Raw genomic sequence first — 13,501 nt, 5'->3', positions numbered from 1 at the left:
CAGGAGGTTGGGGTGATGGCGAGGCTCTGGAGTCCTGCAAGCAGGCCACAGGAAGCTCTGGGGAAGCCCACCTCAGAATGCATGGCAGGTGTGGAGTTTCTCACTTTAGGGAACAAAACACCTGTGGTACCAGCCAAGGCCACAGCATCATCAGATTATTTTCTAGAACTTGAAATCAACATCTAATTTGACTAATCTACAACTACAGGGGAGTCGGGGAGACAAGTAGGGGAATCCAACACAAACACACTCCAGGTACAGAAACCACAGCAAAAGGTCATTAGTTGATCTCAAACATCATTGGTACAGATTGAGTATACGTGGCCTCAGAAAATGAAACTACATAGGATCCATCATTCCCACTACCAAAGAAGACAAGATCAGTCAAAGACCACCTGCACTAGGTGTTCACTGCAGCACTGCTGGCAATGGCCAAGGGGTGAAATCTGCCTAGTGTCCACTGGTGGACAAGGAGATAAAGAAAATGTGCTGCCGGGTGCAGTGGTGCACACTGTAATCCCAGGGGCTTAGGAGGCTGAGGCAGGAAGATCATGAGTTCTAAGCCAGAGACTCAGGAACTTAGCAAGGCCCTAAAGCAACTCAGTGAGACCCTGTCTCTAAATAAAATATAAAAAAGGGCTGGGGATATGGCTCACTGGTTAAATGCCCCTGGGTTCAATCCCTGGTTAAAAAAAGTGGCAAACATATACAATGGAATACTATTCAGCCATTAAAGGAGGGGAAATCGTGTCATTTTCAACAACATGGGTGAACCTGGGAGACATTATGCTAAGTGAAATAAAGTAAAAGTCACCATTCTGTCCTCTACTTCTATGAGTTAGTTAAACATCATAGAAGCAGGGGACAGAATGGTTGGTGACTGCCAGAGGCCGAGGGATGGGGGGTGTTTAGTCAAAGGATACAAACATTTAGTTAGATGGGAGGAATAAGTTCCAGAGAGCTATTGTACAACAAAGTGACATAATTTATTTCACACTGTCTTTTTGTTTTGCTTTTTTGCTGGGGATTGAACCCAGGGCCTCGTGCATGTTGGCAAGTGCTCTACCACTGAGCTATTTAACCCCAACCCTTGATACTGTCTTGAGAACTTGACTATGATGTAAACTACTCCTACTACCAGGAACACTAAGATCACGAGACACAGTGCATGGTAACCAGCTAGGCTGAGTCAATCCATGTGTTCATCAACTTCAAAACACTACACAGCACAGACATTTAAAAAATAAGTTAAAATAAAAAATTTAAATGCAGAGAACAGAGGGAGCCACTGCAGCATACATTCACATGTAAGACACTTGTATAATATTTCCAACAACTTTTCATGAATAACTTATTTTGTATTTTTCTGAATTCCAATGCCACACAGGCAATACTTTTAAAGGCCATTTAAAAACATGCTTCTTAGTCAGCAAAATGGTCACCCTTGTGTGTTGTGGACAGTTATAAAGGCACAGTTCAGCCTGAGTGTTCTCTGGAAGCAGTCCCAAGCTCCTCGCAAGCTAACGCTCAGCTGATCCCAGCACAGCCTGAGTCCCACGAGCAGCCTCCAGGGAAATGCACTGTGAGCAGCCCTCCTGTGGTGGGGTGCAAACACCTCTCAGGAACTGGACACTCTATTTCTTACAGGAGTTATTTACCTTCCATTTCTGCTTCAAAAGCCCCCTTTCCCCTAGAGCTGAACATGCACCCATGTGAAGCAGTACCACAGTCAAGTCAGCTCTGTTTTGTAACAGGAGAGGGTGCCCATGACTGACCGTGGCCGCACTCAGGCTTCAGAATGGTCTGTACCTTCACTCTCCACGTCTGAGCCTCCTGAGCTGAGGGACCGCCACCGCTCCTTGGCCCGGGCAAGACAGATGTCAAAGAGCTCTGGAAGAAAAGCCTCTGGGTGAGTCTCACGTGCACATCTTCCTCAAAACACCCGAGAACACACAACTATCTCCTTCACAGACAACCCCCATCTTGGCTTGGAAGCATTCTCCTGCTTAAAGACACAGCGACACGAAATGTAGGGACACAGCAGTGCCATGCTGGCATCTCCTCCTGTCACAGCCACCCACAACTATTTGCTCTGATCCACTGCAACTGGTCTAACGCCCCCACTAGACTGTGGCAGCCTCTCACTCATCTCTGTATCCAGACCAAGCAGAAAGCCTGTCTGGCTTCAAAGGGGTTTGGGACATAATACCGAAAGGAAAAACAACCCCAAATGCCATAATCCTGAAACTCAAATTCCCAAAGATGAAAATCCCTAACATCTAAGCTCCTGAAAATAGAATTCTAGAAAAAATAAATTTAAAAATTCCTTAAAAGACATCTATTTACATTTTTAAAAGGGGACTCACTTCAGAAACATAAAAACATAACAAAACACTTCATAGGTCTTTTTAGACAATAGAATAGAAAATAACATTTTTGAGAGCAAAACACTCAGGACACTTCATAGGTCTTTTTAGACAACAGAATAGAAAATAACATTTTTGAGAGCAAAACACTCAGGAATACTGAAGACAGCTTGGTGAGTAGAAATGAGTTGAGTCAAAGATCTACATCCATAAAGGCTGGAGAGTACAAAGGTACTTCACTGTGGCTGCCACGTGCCTGTATCCAGCTTTATAACTGCACTCACCTGGAACACTGTCCAACCACTTAATTCTTGACAAGACCAAGATTCACTGTGTATGTAGCCACCCACAAGGCAAGACCCTGAGAAACGTCATCCTTCACAGATCACTACCAAGTCTCAACACTCACACTCACCAGGCTTCTGCCCTACGTGCTGTCGCAATGCACTTTCATGGAGCCAAATTTGCAAAAAAGACATAAAACAAACTAACTCTTCCAAAAGTCTTTACACAATTCATATCTTCAGTTTTGGAAATAATGTGAAGATAAAAGTACATAGCATAGCCAATTGTAAAAAAAAAAAAAAAAAGCTGAAAATCTTAAAAAGTGGAAAAAAATTCTAAGAGTAAAAAACTAAAAAGACAGTTTGACACATGACAAAGCATAACCAGGGATGGACCATGGGCAGGGCAGTGCAGAGGTGACTTGCGCCACCCTGTGCTGTTCTGAATCCTGCATGGTGGTCAACAGAAGCTTGCTTTTTTCAGGTGTGGCCCTCTGGGCAGAGCAAGTCCACATGCATGTCCACATGCATTTCCACGTGGTTTCTGACTTGGCACATGCTGACATGAACACCCCTATTCGATTTTTCCATTTTCTGGGCCACCCCTTCTATGCTGCTTTGTACATTCAGACCCGCATTCCACTCAAACTCAAACACAAAACACACATTTTGAAAACAGTACAGGTGATCAAACAGCAACACTGTGTCTTCTTGTCCCACCAGGAACATGATTATCTCAAACCAATCAGTAACCTTGGCTTCTGCAAAAAAATGTAGCTTTAATTCATTAAAAGATCTTGGAATTTCTTTCAAGGGAAGGAGTGCCAATGACAATTTTTCAACTGCAGCTTTAGTTCTTGCCAAAATGCATGGTCAATCCCTTCATCAGAATTCAGGTTTCTACCCCTCTTATATAGCCTTTCTCTCCGCCCCCCCCCCATGGGAATTGTAATTTTTGGAATATCAGTTTTTCGGATTTCAACCTGTCAGGACTGTGATTTTGGGAATGAGGATGGACACCGTTTTCACATAAGCACATGGTAGAATTGCTACCCACATGGCCCAGCTTGTATTCTGCTGCAGGAAGTAGAGTCGGGGGTGGGAGCAGGGGCCCAGGAACAGGCAAAGCTTTCAAAGAAGAAGAACCTTGCTGTCAGACAAGTGCCATGCAGTCTCCAAGCCTCTTCCATATTTAGAACCCACCTTTCAACAGCTCTTCTCTTGGGAAGTTCGGTGATACTTAGGTAACAACTCATGCTCACAGATCTCACTGGTATGCACAGATGGCCTGGGTATATCTGTACCCCAGGTGTCTTTAGAGGACTGTGCTTGTTAGGGCCAGCTCCACACCCATCCCCACCAGGCACGTCTTGTGCCTCTGGCTTTGATGTTTCCCAGCTCCCAAATGTTCTAGGTCACTAGTCTGTCACTGGGACTTTAAATGAAGCTACCCACAGAATTTTTTTCCCTTTATTTTTTTCTCATCAATACTTTGGAAGACATAATTGCCTTCTGGGCAGTATGTGTTATTTTCTTAAAATGAAATGTGAATTCTAGGAACACTTATAATCCACCAAGTAAAATCTTGATGAATGATCCTATTTTGGCCTTGTGAAAGCTCTAACAAAATCTATGCTGTCTGCCATGGTGGGAAGGCATAGTCATGAAATAAAATTTCCCACCACCATTATCCAGAAGGGCAAGTGTTCCCAGGACAAACATGGGGGTATCCTGAGGTGGTGGGCACCTCTGTCTGCTCTAAACTCCCACGTGGTTGGCTACACTGCTGTCATTTGGCAGTAGAGGGGTGAAAACAACTGTATGGTTTGTGACCACCTGGAAACCACTTCCCACGTGAGGAGTTTGAGAGTTGAGGCACAGAGGCTGTGGCCTCAAGGCAGAAGGGGTCACAGTGTTAGTGTTACAAAGTCTCTTCCATGGCTTTCCCGGCATATACTGGAGGGCAGGGGTTAGAGCTCTACACCTCCTACCCAGACTGCCCAGTCCCAATTTTAAAGTCAAATTCCCTAAGAGTAAGTCTTAATAGTACTATTTGGTCAACTTTCAGTAAGTTTCCAACTGCACAGCCACAAAAAGAGCAAAACTGGGGCTTCCCAAGGCAGAACATGGCCTTGGTATCAGCCAGGGCTGGAATGAGAATCCAAGCTCACATACACAGGCCACAGGACCTAGAGCACAGTGCCTAGCCTTTTCAGGATGCTGAACTTTCTTAAGAGGACGGTGAGGTCACCAACACCTGCCCAACAGGATCACTGTCAATGCTGAAGACTCCTAAGCAAAGAGCCCGAGATGGTGCCTGGCATTCGACAGCCCAGTATCACTGTGTTCTTATGCTGGTTTGGATATGCAGCAGGGTGATGTCGATTAGGACCCCATAAGCTGCACCTATGTACCTAATAGACATTTCAGGGCCTGCCAAGGGCAGAGGACTGGGCTGGGCACAGTGACAGAACAGGGAGTCGGCAGTGGGGCCCCAACTTACTGAGCCCATTCCAGTGGGGACAAGCACCCTGAAACAGCTGATCACATGAGAGTCACGGCTGACACAACGCGAGCCAACATCAAGGCCAGAGGAACGGCTACACCTAAGTGATGGTGGAGTGGCTGCTGAGGCCAGCCACCATGATTCAGTCCACAGAAAGTGTCATTTAAATAAAATCCACACTGGCATCAGCGAGAACCAAATACCACAGAAAGACCCAAATACTGCGTGCTACTTCCAATCTGCACAGACAGGGATGTTGACAGAAGTTAGAAATTTTCAAGAACACAAACTGAAAGAAACATCTGGCAACTTCTCCAAACCTCACCTTCTGAGGACATGTCTTAAAACCACTTCCACAAGTTAAATGCTATAAATCTTCTCAGGCAAATATGTTAGAACAAATTTTTGGCAGGTATGGATTTAGCCAAGAAAGGAGCTTTGGGGAGTTCCCTGCCTTGATGGCACCTCTTTAGGAAGGGAGTCACCATCAAACGGCCTGATGCACGGCTCATGGTGGACACAGTGCTTGGGGAAGGCTGAGATTGCGTGAAAGGCCAAGCTGACAAGACAAGGTTAACGGCCTCACTAGAGAGGGAAAACCTTGCACACCAATCTGCCTGAAACTCCACAACCTTTGCCAGAGTAAGCGTGCTGCCCTTAACTGCATAGGCAGCTAAGGGCCTCACAGAGGCGAGCAGGAGGGCCTGCTTTCCTTCCACAGCTCAGACTGCAAATGCCAGGGAGAGGAGTGAGGAGCAACCCCCCATGAAGACCACGCATTCAGTCCAGCAGCTCTTGACACCTGCTTCGGACAGACAGAGCCTGCAGAGCACTCGACACAATGACTGAGAAGTGAGCCTGGCCCAGTGGGCAGACACACGTGCAGCCTGAACAGGTGACACAGCGTGACACACAGCACAAGGACACCAAGTGAGGGCCTCACCGTCTCCACACTGACCATTTACACCCTCAGGACCCAGTCCTAGCACAAAATTCTGTCCCTCTAAGGCTGCCTGAAAAAAAATGAAAAAGAAAATCCCACAGAACACCAACAGGTACCCCCAGTGCAATCAACACATCACCACGTTCACGTCTGGTGGAGACCTGCCTTCCACGGGACCCTAACAAGTGGCCCTACTGCACCTAACCCTCTGAGGCCCTTGTGCTCTAACCCGTCCATTCAGGGCATCTGCCCCAAACTCAGGGACCTGAAGCCCAGCCTGGCAACAGTCCCTCTCCTGGAGGAGAATCATCCTGCCTCTCAAAGATGCTGCTCCTTGGTAGGGGCTGCATCCTTCCTATCAGAGCAAAGGGATGGAAGAGGCCCTGCAACAGCCCAGCTCAGCCCAGGGCCCCAGGTTAGACTCCCGGGCCTAGGACCATGCAAGAACTCACCGTGGGTAATGTTCAACTCGTTGCCGATGGCTAAGCTCCAGACTTTGCCTCTCACGCTCGGAGGGATTCCTTGCCACCACAGATCTCGAACCTTCCTAGAGCACCACCTGCACAGGACAGAACAGGAGTTCCTGAGCATGTGCTCCAAGGAGAAAGCCTAGTGTGTCTGCATGTGCCCAGCCACACACCAGCAGCAGTGAGGGTGGCACCCCTGACCTTGGGGAGCCTCATGTCACCTTCCAGGGGCACTCACTGAGACAGGTACTGAAGGGCATAGCAGGAAGCACCATAGAGGACCACACACCTTCCAAACCAACTTCTGAATGACCAGATTATACTCATGAAGGATGGGAAGGACTTTCTGAGCAGAAAACAGATACAAGGAATAACCTGGCCTCTTGCAGGACCACATACAGCTGGGCACAAAGAACAGCAGCCCTGCTGCAGAGCTGGAGGTGGGAGGCAGGTCCAGGGCCTCTCAGGGAGAGCACTAAACCCTGATGGCAGAGTAACTCTGCTAACCCAGAACATTCTGCACAGTGCAGTTGTACAGGTCTACTGGTCATGATGAACACATATTGCCAAAGACCAGATAGTGGAAAGGCACGCAACTCCATGGTGCTTCTGAATGCAACACAGACAGAACAGCACCAGCTCAGAAACTATAGAAACAAGGCTGCATCCTAATTCAACCCTGCCTTGTGGATCCAGAGATACTTAGTTCTCCTCTCTAAAATCCAGAGGACAAACCTCCCCACAAGGACTGCAGTGAAGGGTAAATGGATAAAATACAAAGTGCCCAGCACAGTGCCTAACATAGTCAGTGAGCATCTGGACCACTTCAACACAGGGCAAGGCACGGCGGGCTCGGCCACCATGAAGGCAGACATCAAGGGTCTGAGAGAGAACCTCAGCCCTTGGCACTGGGTTCCATTTAAGAAAGAGCCTTTAGTGTTGCTGGCAGCATCGAGTCTTTGAGGGCCAACACCTAAAAAAGCAGGGTCTGAGCACAGCATCTTCTCCTAGTAGAGCCCTTCAACCCAGCCTCTAGCCCCTATAATGAGAGTTACACCAGGTCAGAGTCAGAATGAGCCTCTAGCATCACAACATGCAAGAAATGAGAAGCTGGCCTCCAAGCTCCCCAACAGCCTCTACATGGCCCTGCCCCAGCACGACTGTCCCTATGTGTCCCAACTCAGCTGACTACACAGGAAGAAAACAAGACGTACAGCTGACCCTCAGAAAGGATGCTGCAGCTGCTGTCTCTGCTGGATGTGCACTCTGCACTATCTGTAGGTCAACATCAAAGACAACCTGGTCTCTACCCTCAGGGAAGAAGACAGAAGCTTGAGCAGACAGTGCAGGGCACCCCAGGGAATCTTCCACAGATACCTAGAGCTGGGGTAAGGACAGGAGAGTCTTTTCTGGGAAGACTGAGCTTTAGAGAACAAACAGCAATCAGCAAGACAGGAGGTCCAGGAAACGACACACCAATGAACCATCAAAGGCCCTGAGACCAAAAAGCATCAACTCTGGGTGGTGGCCCCATAGGGACAGGGCCAGCCCCAACTGAAGCAAAGAAGAGGGTGAGACACAGAGGCGGGGCGTCCTGTCAGCTAAGCTACAGAGTTCAAATTTAACATTGTGCATCAGAGAAAGCTACTAAAATGTTAAGAAGGGAAGACACAGGTGTGCTGAATACCAGGTAAACTAGAAGGGGCTGTCATAGCATCCAGGCAAGAAACCACAGGGCTGGACCAAGGCAGCTGATGCTCATCCACCCAAGGCTTTGCTACAAGCTCAGTGACCACAGTTGTGACCTGCAAGCTGGAGGAATGGCCTACAGCACAGACAGCATCACCCACAGAATCAAACCTTACATGGTTTCCCAGTTGGGCAAGATCTCATTATTCCATGTGAGGACGGCGTTTCCAATGCTTTCTTCTACTTTGCATCTTTCCTCCAGTTGCTTTTTCCTCCGCTGGGCTTCCTTAAGCTCTAGAAACCACAATTAAAAGGAGGAAAAGAACATCTATTAATTAACACACACCATGTTCAAGCTGGGTGATTTTTCTCAAAAAGTCAGAATGCAAGAAAATCAGGAGAAGGTCACTGCATTAGTGTGAGTGAGCGCTCCCAGGGCTCATTTCACACCCAGGACCTGGTCTGCACAGCACCATCCTGCTTTAGTAAGAGTATATAGCACAAATCCAACTCAACCAAAACCACTGACACATCATCCATCAGAGCAAACTCAACCTGCTATGCTCCCTCCCCACCTCTTCCAAATGTGACCTCTAGGCTCACTTCTAAAAGTCCAAGCATCACTCAGTTACTTAATGCGTAAATAGCAACTCTGAAAAAGACCCTTTACTTAGTTTATCTATACTCCATAGCAATCTCCACACCCATGAGGTCTGCATCCGTGGATTCACCCAACCAGAGAAAGAAAACACTGGGGAAAAATATCACGTCAATACCACATATGTACAGACATTTTTCCTTGTTCTCATTCCCTAACAATAGAGCGTAACAACTAGTTATAGGGAATTTACATTTTATTAGGTAACCCACACATGATTTACAGAATACAGGAGGATGTGCATAGGTTACATACAGATTTTACATGTGAGACCTGAGCATCTGCAGATTCTGGTGTATCTACAGGGTATCCTGGAACCGATTCCTCAGAGATACCCCGGACAACTGTATTTTATGATGGCAAAATACACATAACATAAAATCTATTTTAGCCATTTTGACATGCAGCTCAGTGGTGTTAAGCATGCACACTGCTGAGCAGCCATCACCACCACTCACTCCATGTCTTCATCTTTCCCAAGCCTCTTCCCAGGCCCGGCAACCACTGTCCTCCTCTGTATCTATGAATCTAACAACTCTAGGGACCCCAGAAGTAGAACCATGAACAATCTGTCCTTTTGTGACTGGCTCATTTCACTTAGGATAACATCCTCAAGGTTGCTCCAGGTTGTGCCTATGTCACAATTCTTCCTTTTAGGGTCACATAATGTTCCACTGTATGCATACACCACAATTTATTATGGGTACTTTTTTTTGGGTAGAGCTGGGGATCAAACCCAGAGCTTTGCACATGCTAGGCAAGTGATCTACCACTAAGCCACATCCCTAGCCCTGATATATATACCTTTAAAATATCCTGGAATCACAGATTTTCAGGAATTGCAAGAGATTTTGTCAAATCCAAATCCAATTTTATTTACAAAGAAAATTGTAAATAAAGAAAACAGATGTCTGCACATTGCAGACTACTGTGGAACTCTTACCTGTGCAGTCTCTTCTTAAGTGTTACCATCTTAAATAAAGCTATCAGGAATGACTAGGAGAAGCATACACCATGTAGTTTTATGGAAAACTACAATTTCAGGATATCAAAGCACTCAGCAAAGTTCAGGTTCTTGAGATCCAAAAGGCAAAAAGAAAATAATAAGGGAGACAGAATCGGTGCCCATGGCCACACAGTACCTCGCTTCTTGGCCTGTACCACCATTTCTTCATACTGCTGCCTGTGCTTCTGGGCCTCTTCAGCTGGTTTTGCTGGGAGGTTTCTTGACAGGGGAAAAAAAAAAAAAGGATTTTTACCATTATAAATACCAAATAAAACTCGGGAGGAAAAAACACTCCCCTTACCACTCCCCAAAAATTAAAGCCCAAAGATCTAAAGCTAAATTTTTAAAAATTATGGTTCTTTCATAAAATAAATGTTTCTTTACAAAAGCAAAAATGCTCACTGTAAAACAACTAAATTATAAATAGTCCACAAAAGAAAATGTCAAGGGGCTGGGCTTGTGGCTCAGTGGTAGAGCACTTGCCTCATACATGGGGCACCAGTTTCAAACCTCAGCACCACGTAAAAAAATTAAAAGCATTGTGTCTATCTACAACTAAAAATTTTTGAAAATCTAAAAAAGAAAAAGAAAATGACAATTACCCATAGTTGCTTTTTCACCCCACTCTCCAAGAGAGACACTTTGACATAACCACAAAGCTAACTGCTGCAGTTAACCCTGCAGGGCAGGCCTGCACAAAACAGAGCATGCGCGTGCACGCGAGTGTGTGCACGCACACACACATACACACACACACACACACACACACACACACACACACAGGCGGGTTGTTAAGTGTGTGAGTTTCCTATCAGCTCTGCAGCTCCTTCAGCATCTTTCATACACAATGTATGCCACGGCTGTGCACCTCTTGTTTAAGATAGTACAACACATGATCATTCAGAAACATGTGTGGATGGAGCCTGTCAGGATCGTAGGGCAACAGAATCTGGCCTGTGCACCTCCTACGATGTGACCCACATTCCCTGGAGAGCCTGCATCACTGCCACTGGCTGCAGAACGTGGTCAGTCCCTGCCCACACCTCACAGCACTGAAAGGACTGGCCTTCACAGCACAGCAGCTTTGGCCAGTGGCCAGTGGCCTATACTTGATTTTCCTGCCCTCTACTTCAGGTCTTCCTACACCTAGTTTCCAAGAACTAAGAATTAATAATACAAGACACATTCTTTAGACTTGTTTTAAATTTCAGGGATGGGCAGGAACCTTAGGAATTAACTAGACTAGTATTTTACAACCCCTTTTCTTCCTTCTTTTTTTTAGCAGGGGACCTTCTACTCCAACACAATGTTCTATAGAAAACTCAGTACTTAATGACCTATCAGTTGTGATCTGACCTGATGGAGCAATGCCTAGTACCACAGGAAGGTCTCCAAACAGGTTCTCCTCATAATGCAGCAGGCCCAAAGAGAGGGGTCCTGCCTCAGATCACCCACAAAAAATGCTCAATGCAATACCAAGGAACCCCACAGGCCAGCCCAGGAATTATCCTGCAATACATAGGCACCTCCAAAACACCACTGGAGAACACTTCTCAGGGCATCTCGTAGTTACAGACCAGCTTAACATTTATAATATCTAGTTAACTATTAAATACTAAATTAAAAGGGGTAATCACCTGAATGGAAAATCCTGGTCAAGACATCTATGCTAAAGGGTACTTTTCCAAGTCAGCCATATGACACCATAACAGAACATATATGGACACGGACCATGAGTGCTTATGGCCTACTCTGCTCCTGTCTTGTGTCCCTCATTCTTCTTTACTGAAAACGAGACCAGCACACTGCCTTATCTACTAAAACAGACACCACAGAGGCCCTTCCCAAGACTCACGCTGGTCTATCTTCAAGGATGAGTGCAGTGGTGGAAAGTGGCTCAAAATCAAGATTCTTCCTCACATTCTGCCTTGGAGAGGGTGGCCTGCTAGGTCTTCCAGCTTTGTCTTCATATTCCTAGGACAAAGAAATGAGCAATGACTCTGGGTCCAGCTATATCTGATATTATGAGTTCTTCCAAAAGCAACAAAGTTGTTTTGTAGTGAAAGTGCTTTAAGTTGATTCTGAGGATGTGGCACTGACCTTCCTGCACTGAGAAGGAAGCACTATGTTGAAGGGATCCCATAGTTCTGCAGCCAGGCCAGTGCTTCATGATGCAGGAAGTTGTGAAGGGTCCTAGTATCAAAGCAGCCCCTTACAAGGACCCACCAACACTGATTCAGGTCTACACTCCTCCTGGTGATAGGCTTGTCTACTGTCTTCTGAGGTCTATAATATGTAACTGATTATTGAATGGCCACTGGGAAGTCATGGCAGCACACTGTATTTTAAGTAATTTTGCCAATGCCCTGAAAACCTAAGAGCAGCCTCCATGCCCACTGAGTCACCAATTTGTTCCATGGACTGCAAACACAAAGGCTTAGTCACACCTGGTGACCCACATTCTAGACACCCAGTCAAAAGGATTCTTCTGACACAGGGGGTAGAAGGCACCCTTGGCTCCCTGCAACGTCAGAAAATGGTATAATCCCATTGCCATTTCAGACAAGGCTGTCAGGATCATCTCTTAACAGAAGACAGTCTAGCTGGGAAGACAGGCAAACAAATGTGGAACTAACCTAGACTTCAGCACGCATTCCAGATGGCAAGAGCAGCACTGACACGAGGTAGTAGTGAACTGCTAAACCAATTTTACTGACACCAGCTGTAAAGGGATGTGACTGGTAATATTATTTTGCAAGCAATTATTCTCTCAGCCAGCAGGGCCTATTGAGGCTTGTAGAAAAGAAGAAAAGAAAAATTGTTTTCTCAGAATATGGAGGTTATGGGAAACAGGTGAGTAGTCAATTTCTGTACACCCTTCCTGCTCAAGGTCAGATGTAGGCCCACAAAAAATCCATGGTAAGATTTGCCTTGCCTTACCATGGTTCCACTGAAGTACTGAGAGAACAAACTTAGTAGCTTGTGGGTCAATTTCTGAGCATCCATCCTGGGCAGGCACAGTAGTGACAATGTAGCACTAAGCAGCAGAAAGCTTCAAGCTCCGTGTCTGCAGATAAATCTTCCATTTCATAGGAAATCTACCAAAAGCTGCATGCTATGAAAGATCCTAAGACATATTACGTTCTGACAAGAATCAGTAACAATACCCATAATTTGCTATTTACTGGCTATCTACTGAGCCTGGTCTAGTGAACTGGATGCCAATGCCAAAGATGCTGGATCCAACAGTCAGATGTTCTAGAATGTGGCTATCTGTCCCATGTGCTCTACGTGTCTTACTGTATCTCCATAACTTTCTGTGTGGCAACTGTCACCCACTCTTCAGAGAGGGCAACTGAGGCTTGATGTACAGGCTGGCGTGCAGAGCCATCTACTCTGCCACTCTGAGCAGGCCCAACCTCCTTCAAGAATACACTCAGGGGCTGGGGAGAGATAGCTCAGTTGGTAGAGGGCTTGCCTTGCAAGTACAAGGTCCCGAGTTCAATTGCCAGCACCACAAAAAAAAAAAAAAAAAAAAAAAAAAAAAGAATACACTCAAACACATGTGGAGTTGCAGAGGGA

At 46.1% G+C, this 13,501-nt stretch overlaps 1 protein-coding gene across 10 annotated transcripts in view; it reads right to left on the bottom strand.

Moving 5' to 3' along the window:
* TBC1D14 (TBC1 domain family member 14) overlaps positions 1–13,501 on the bottom strand; it is a 95,427-nt gene that overhangs the window by 19,036 nt on the left and 62,890 nt on the right. For all 10 annotated transcript variants that reach the window (XR_013766291.1, XM_079154346.1, XM_079154344.1 and 7 more), the window contains 5 exons: positions 11,775–11,893; positions 10,056–10,138; positions 8,432–8,549; positions 6,552–6,658; positions 1,810–1,890 (listed from right to left, as the gene is read on the bottom strand). Coding sequence is in view for 9 of the 10 variants with exons in the window: in XM_079154346.1 (XP_079010472.1) it covers positions 1,810–1,890; positions 6,552–6,658; positions 8,432–8,549; positions 10,056–10,138; positions 11,775–11,893 (508 nt within the window). In the remaining variant the exon portion in view is untranslated. The remainder of the gene's footprint in view (positions 1–1,809; positions 1,891–6,551; positions 6,659–8,431; positions 8,550–10,055; positions 10,139–11,774; positions 11,894–13,501) is intronic.

This window comes from Sciurus vulgaris, assembly GCF_902686455.1.
Source record: "Sciurus vulgaris genome assembly, chromosome: 9".
Classification (NCBI taxonomy): Eukaryota; Metazoa; Chordata; class Mammalia; order Rodentia; family Sciuridae; genus Sciurus; species Sciurus vulgaris.
This window is presented reverse-complemented; position numbering and strand designations above follow the sequence as displayed.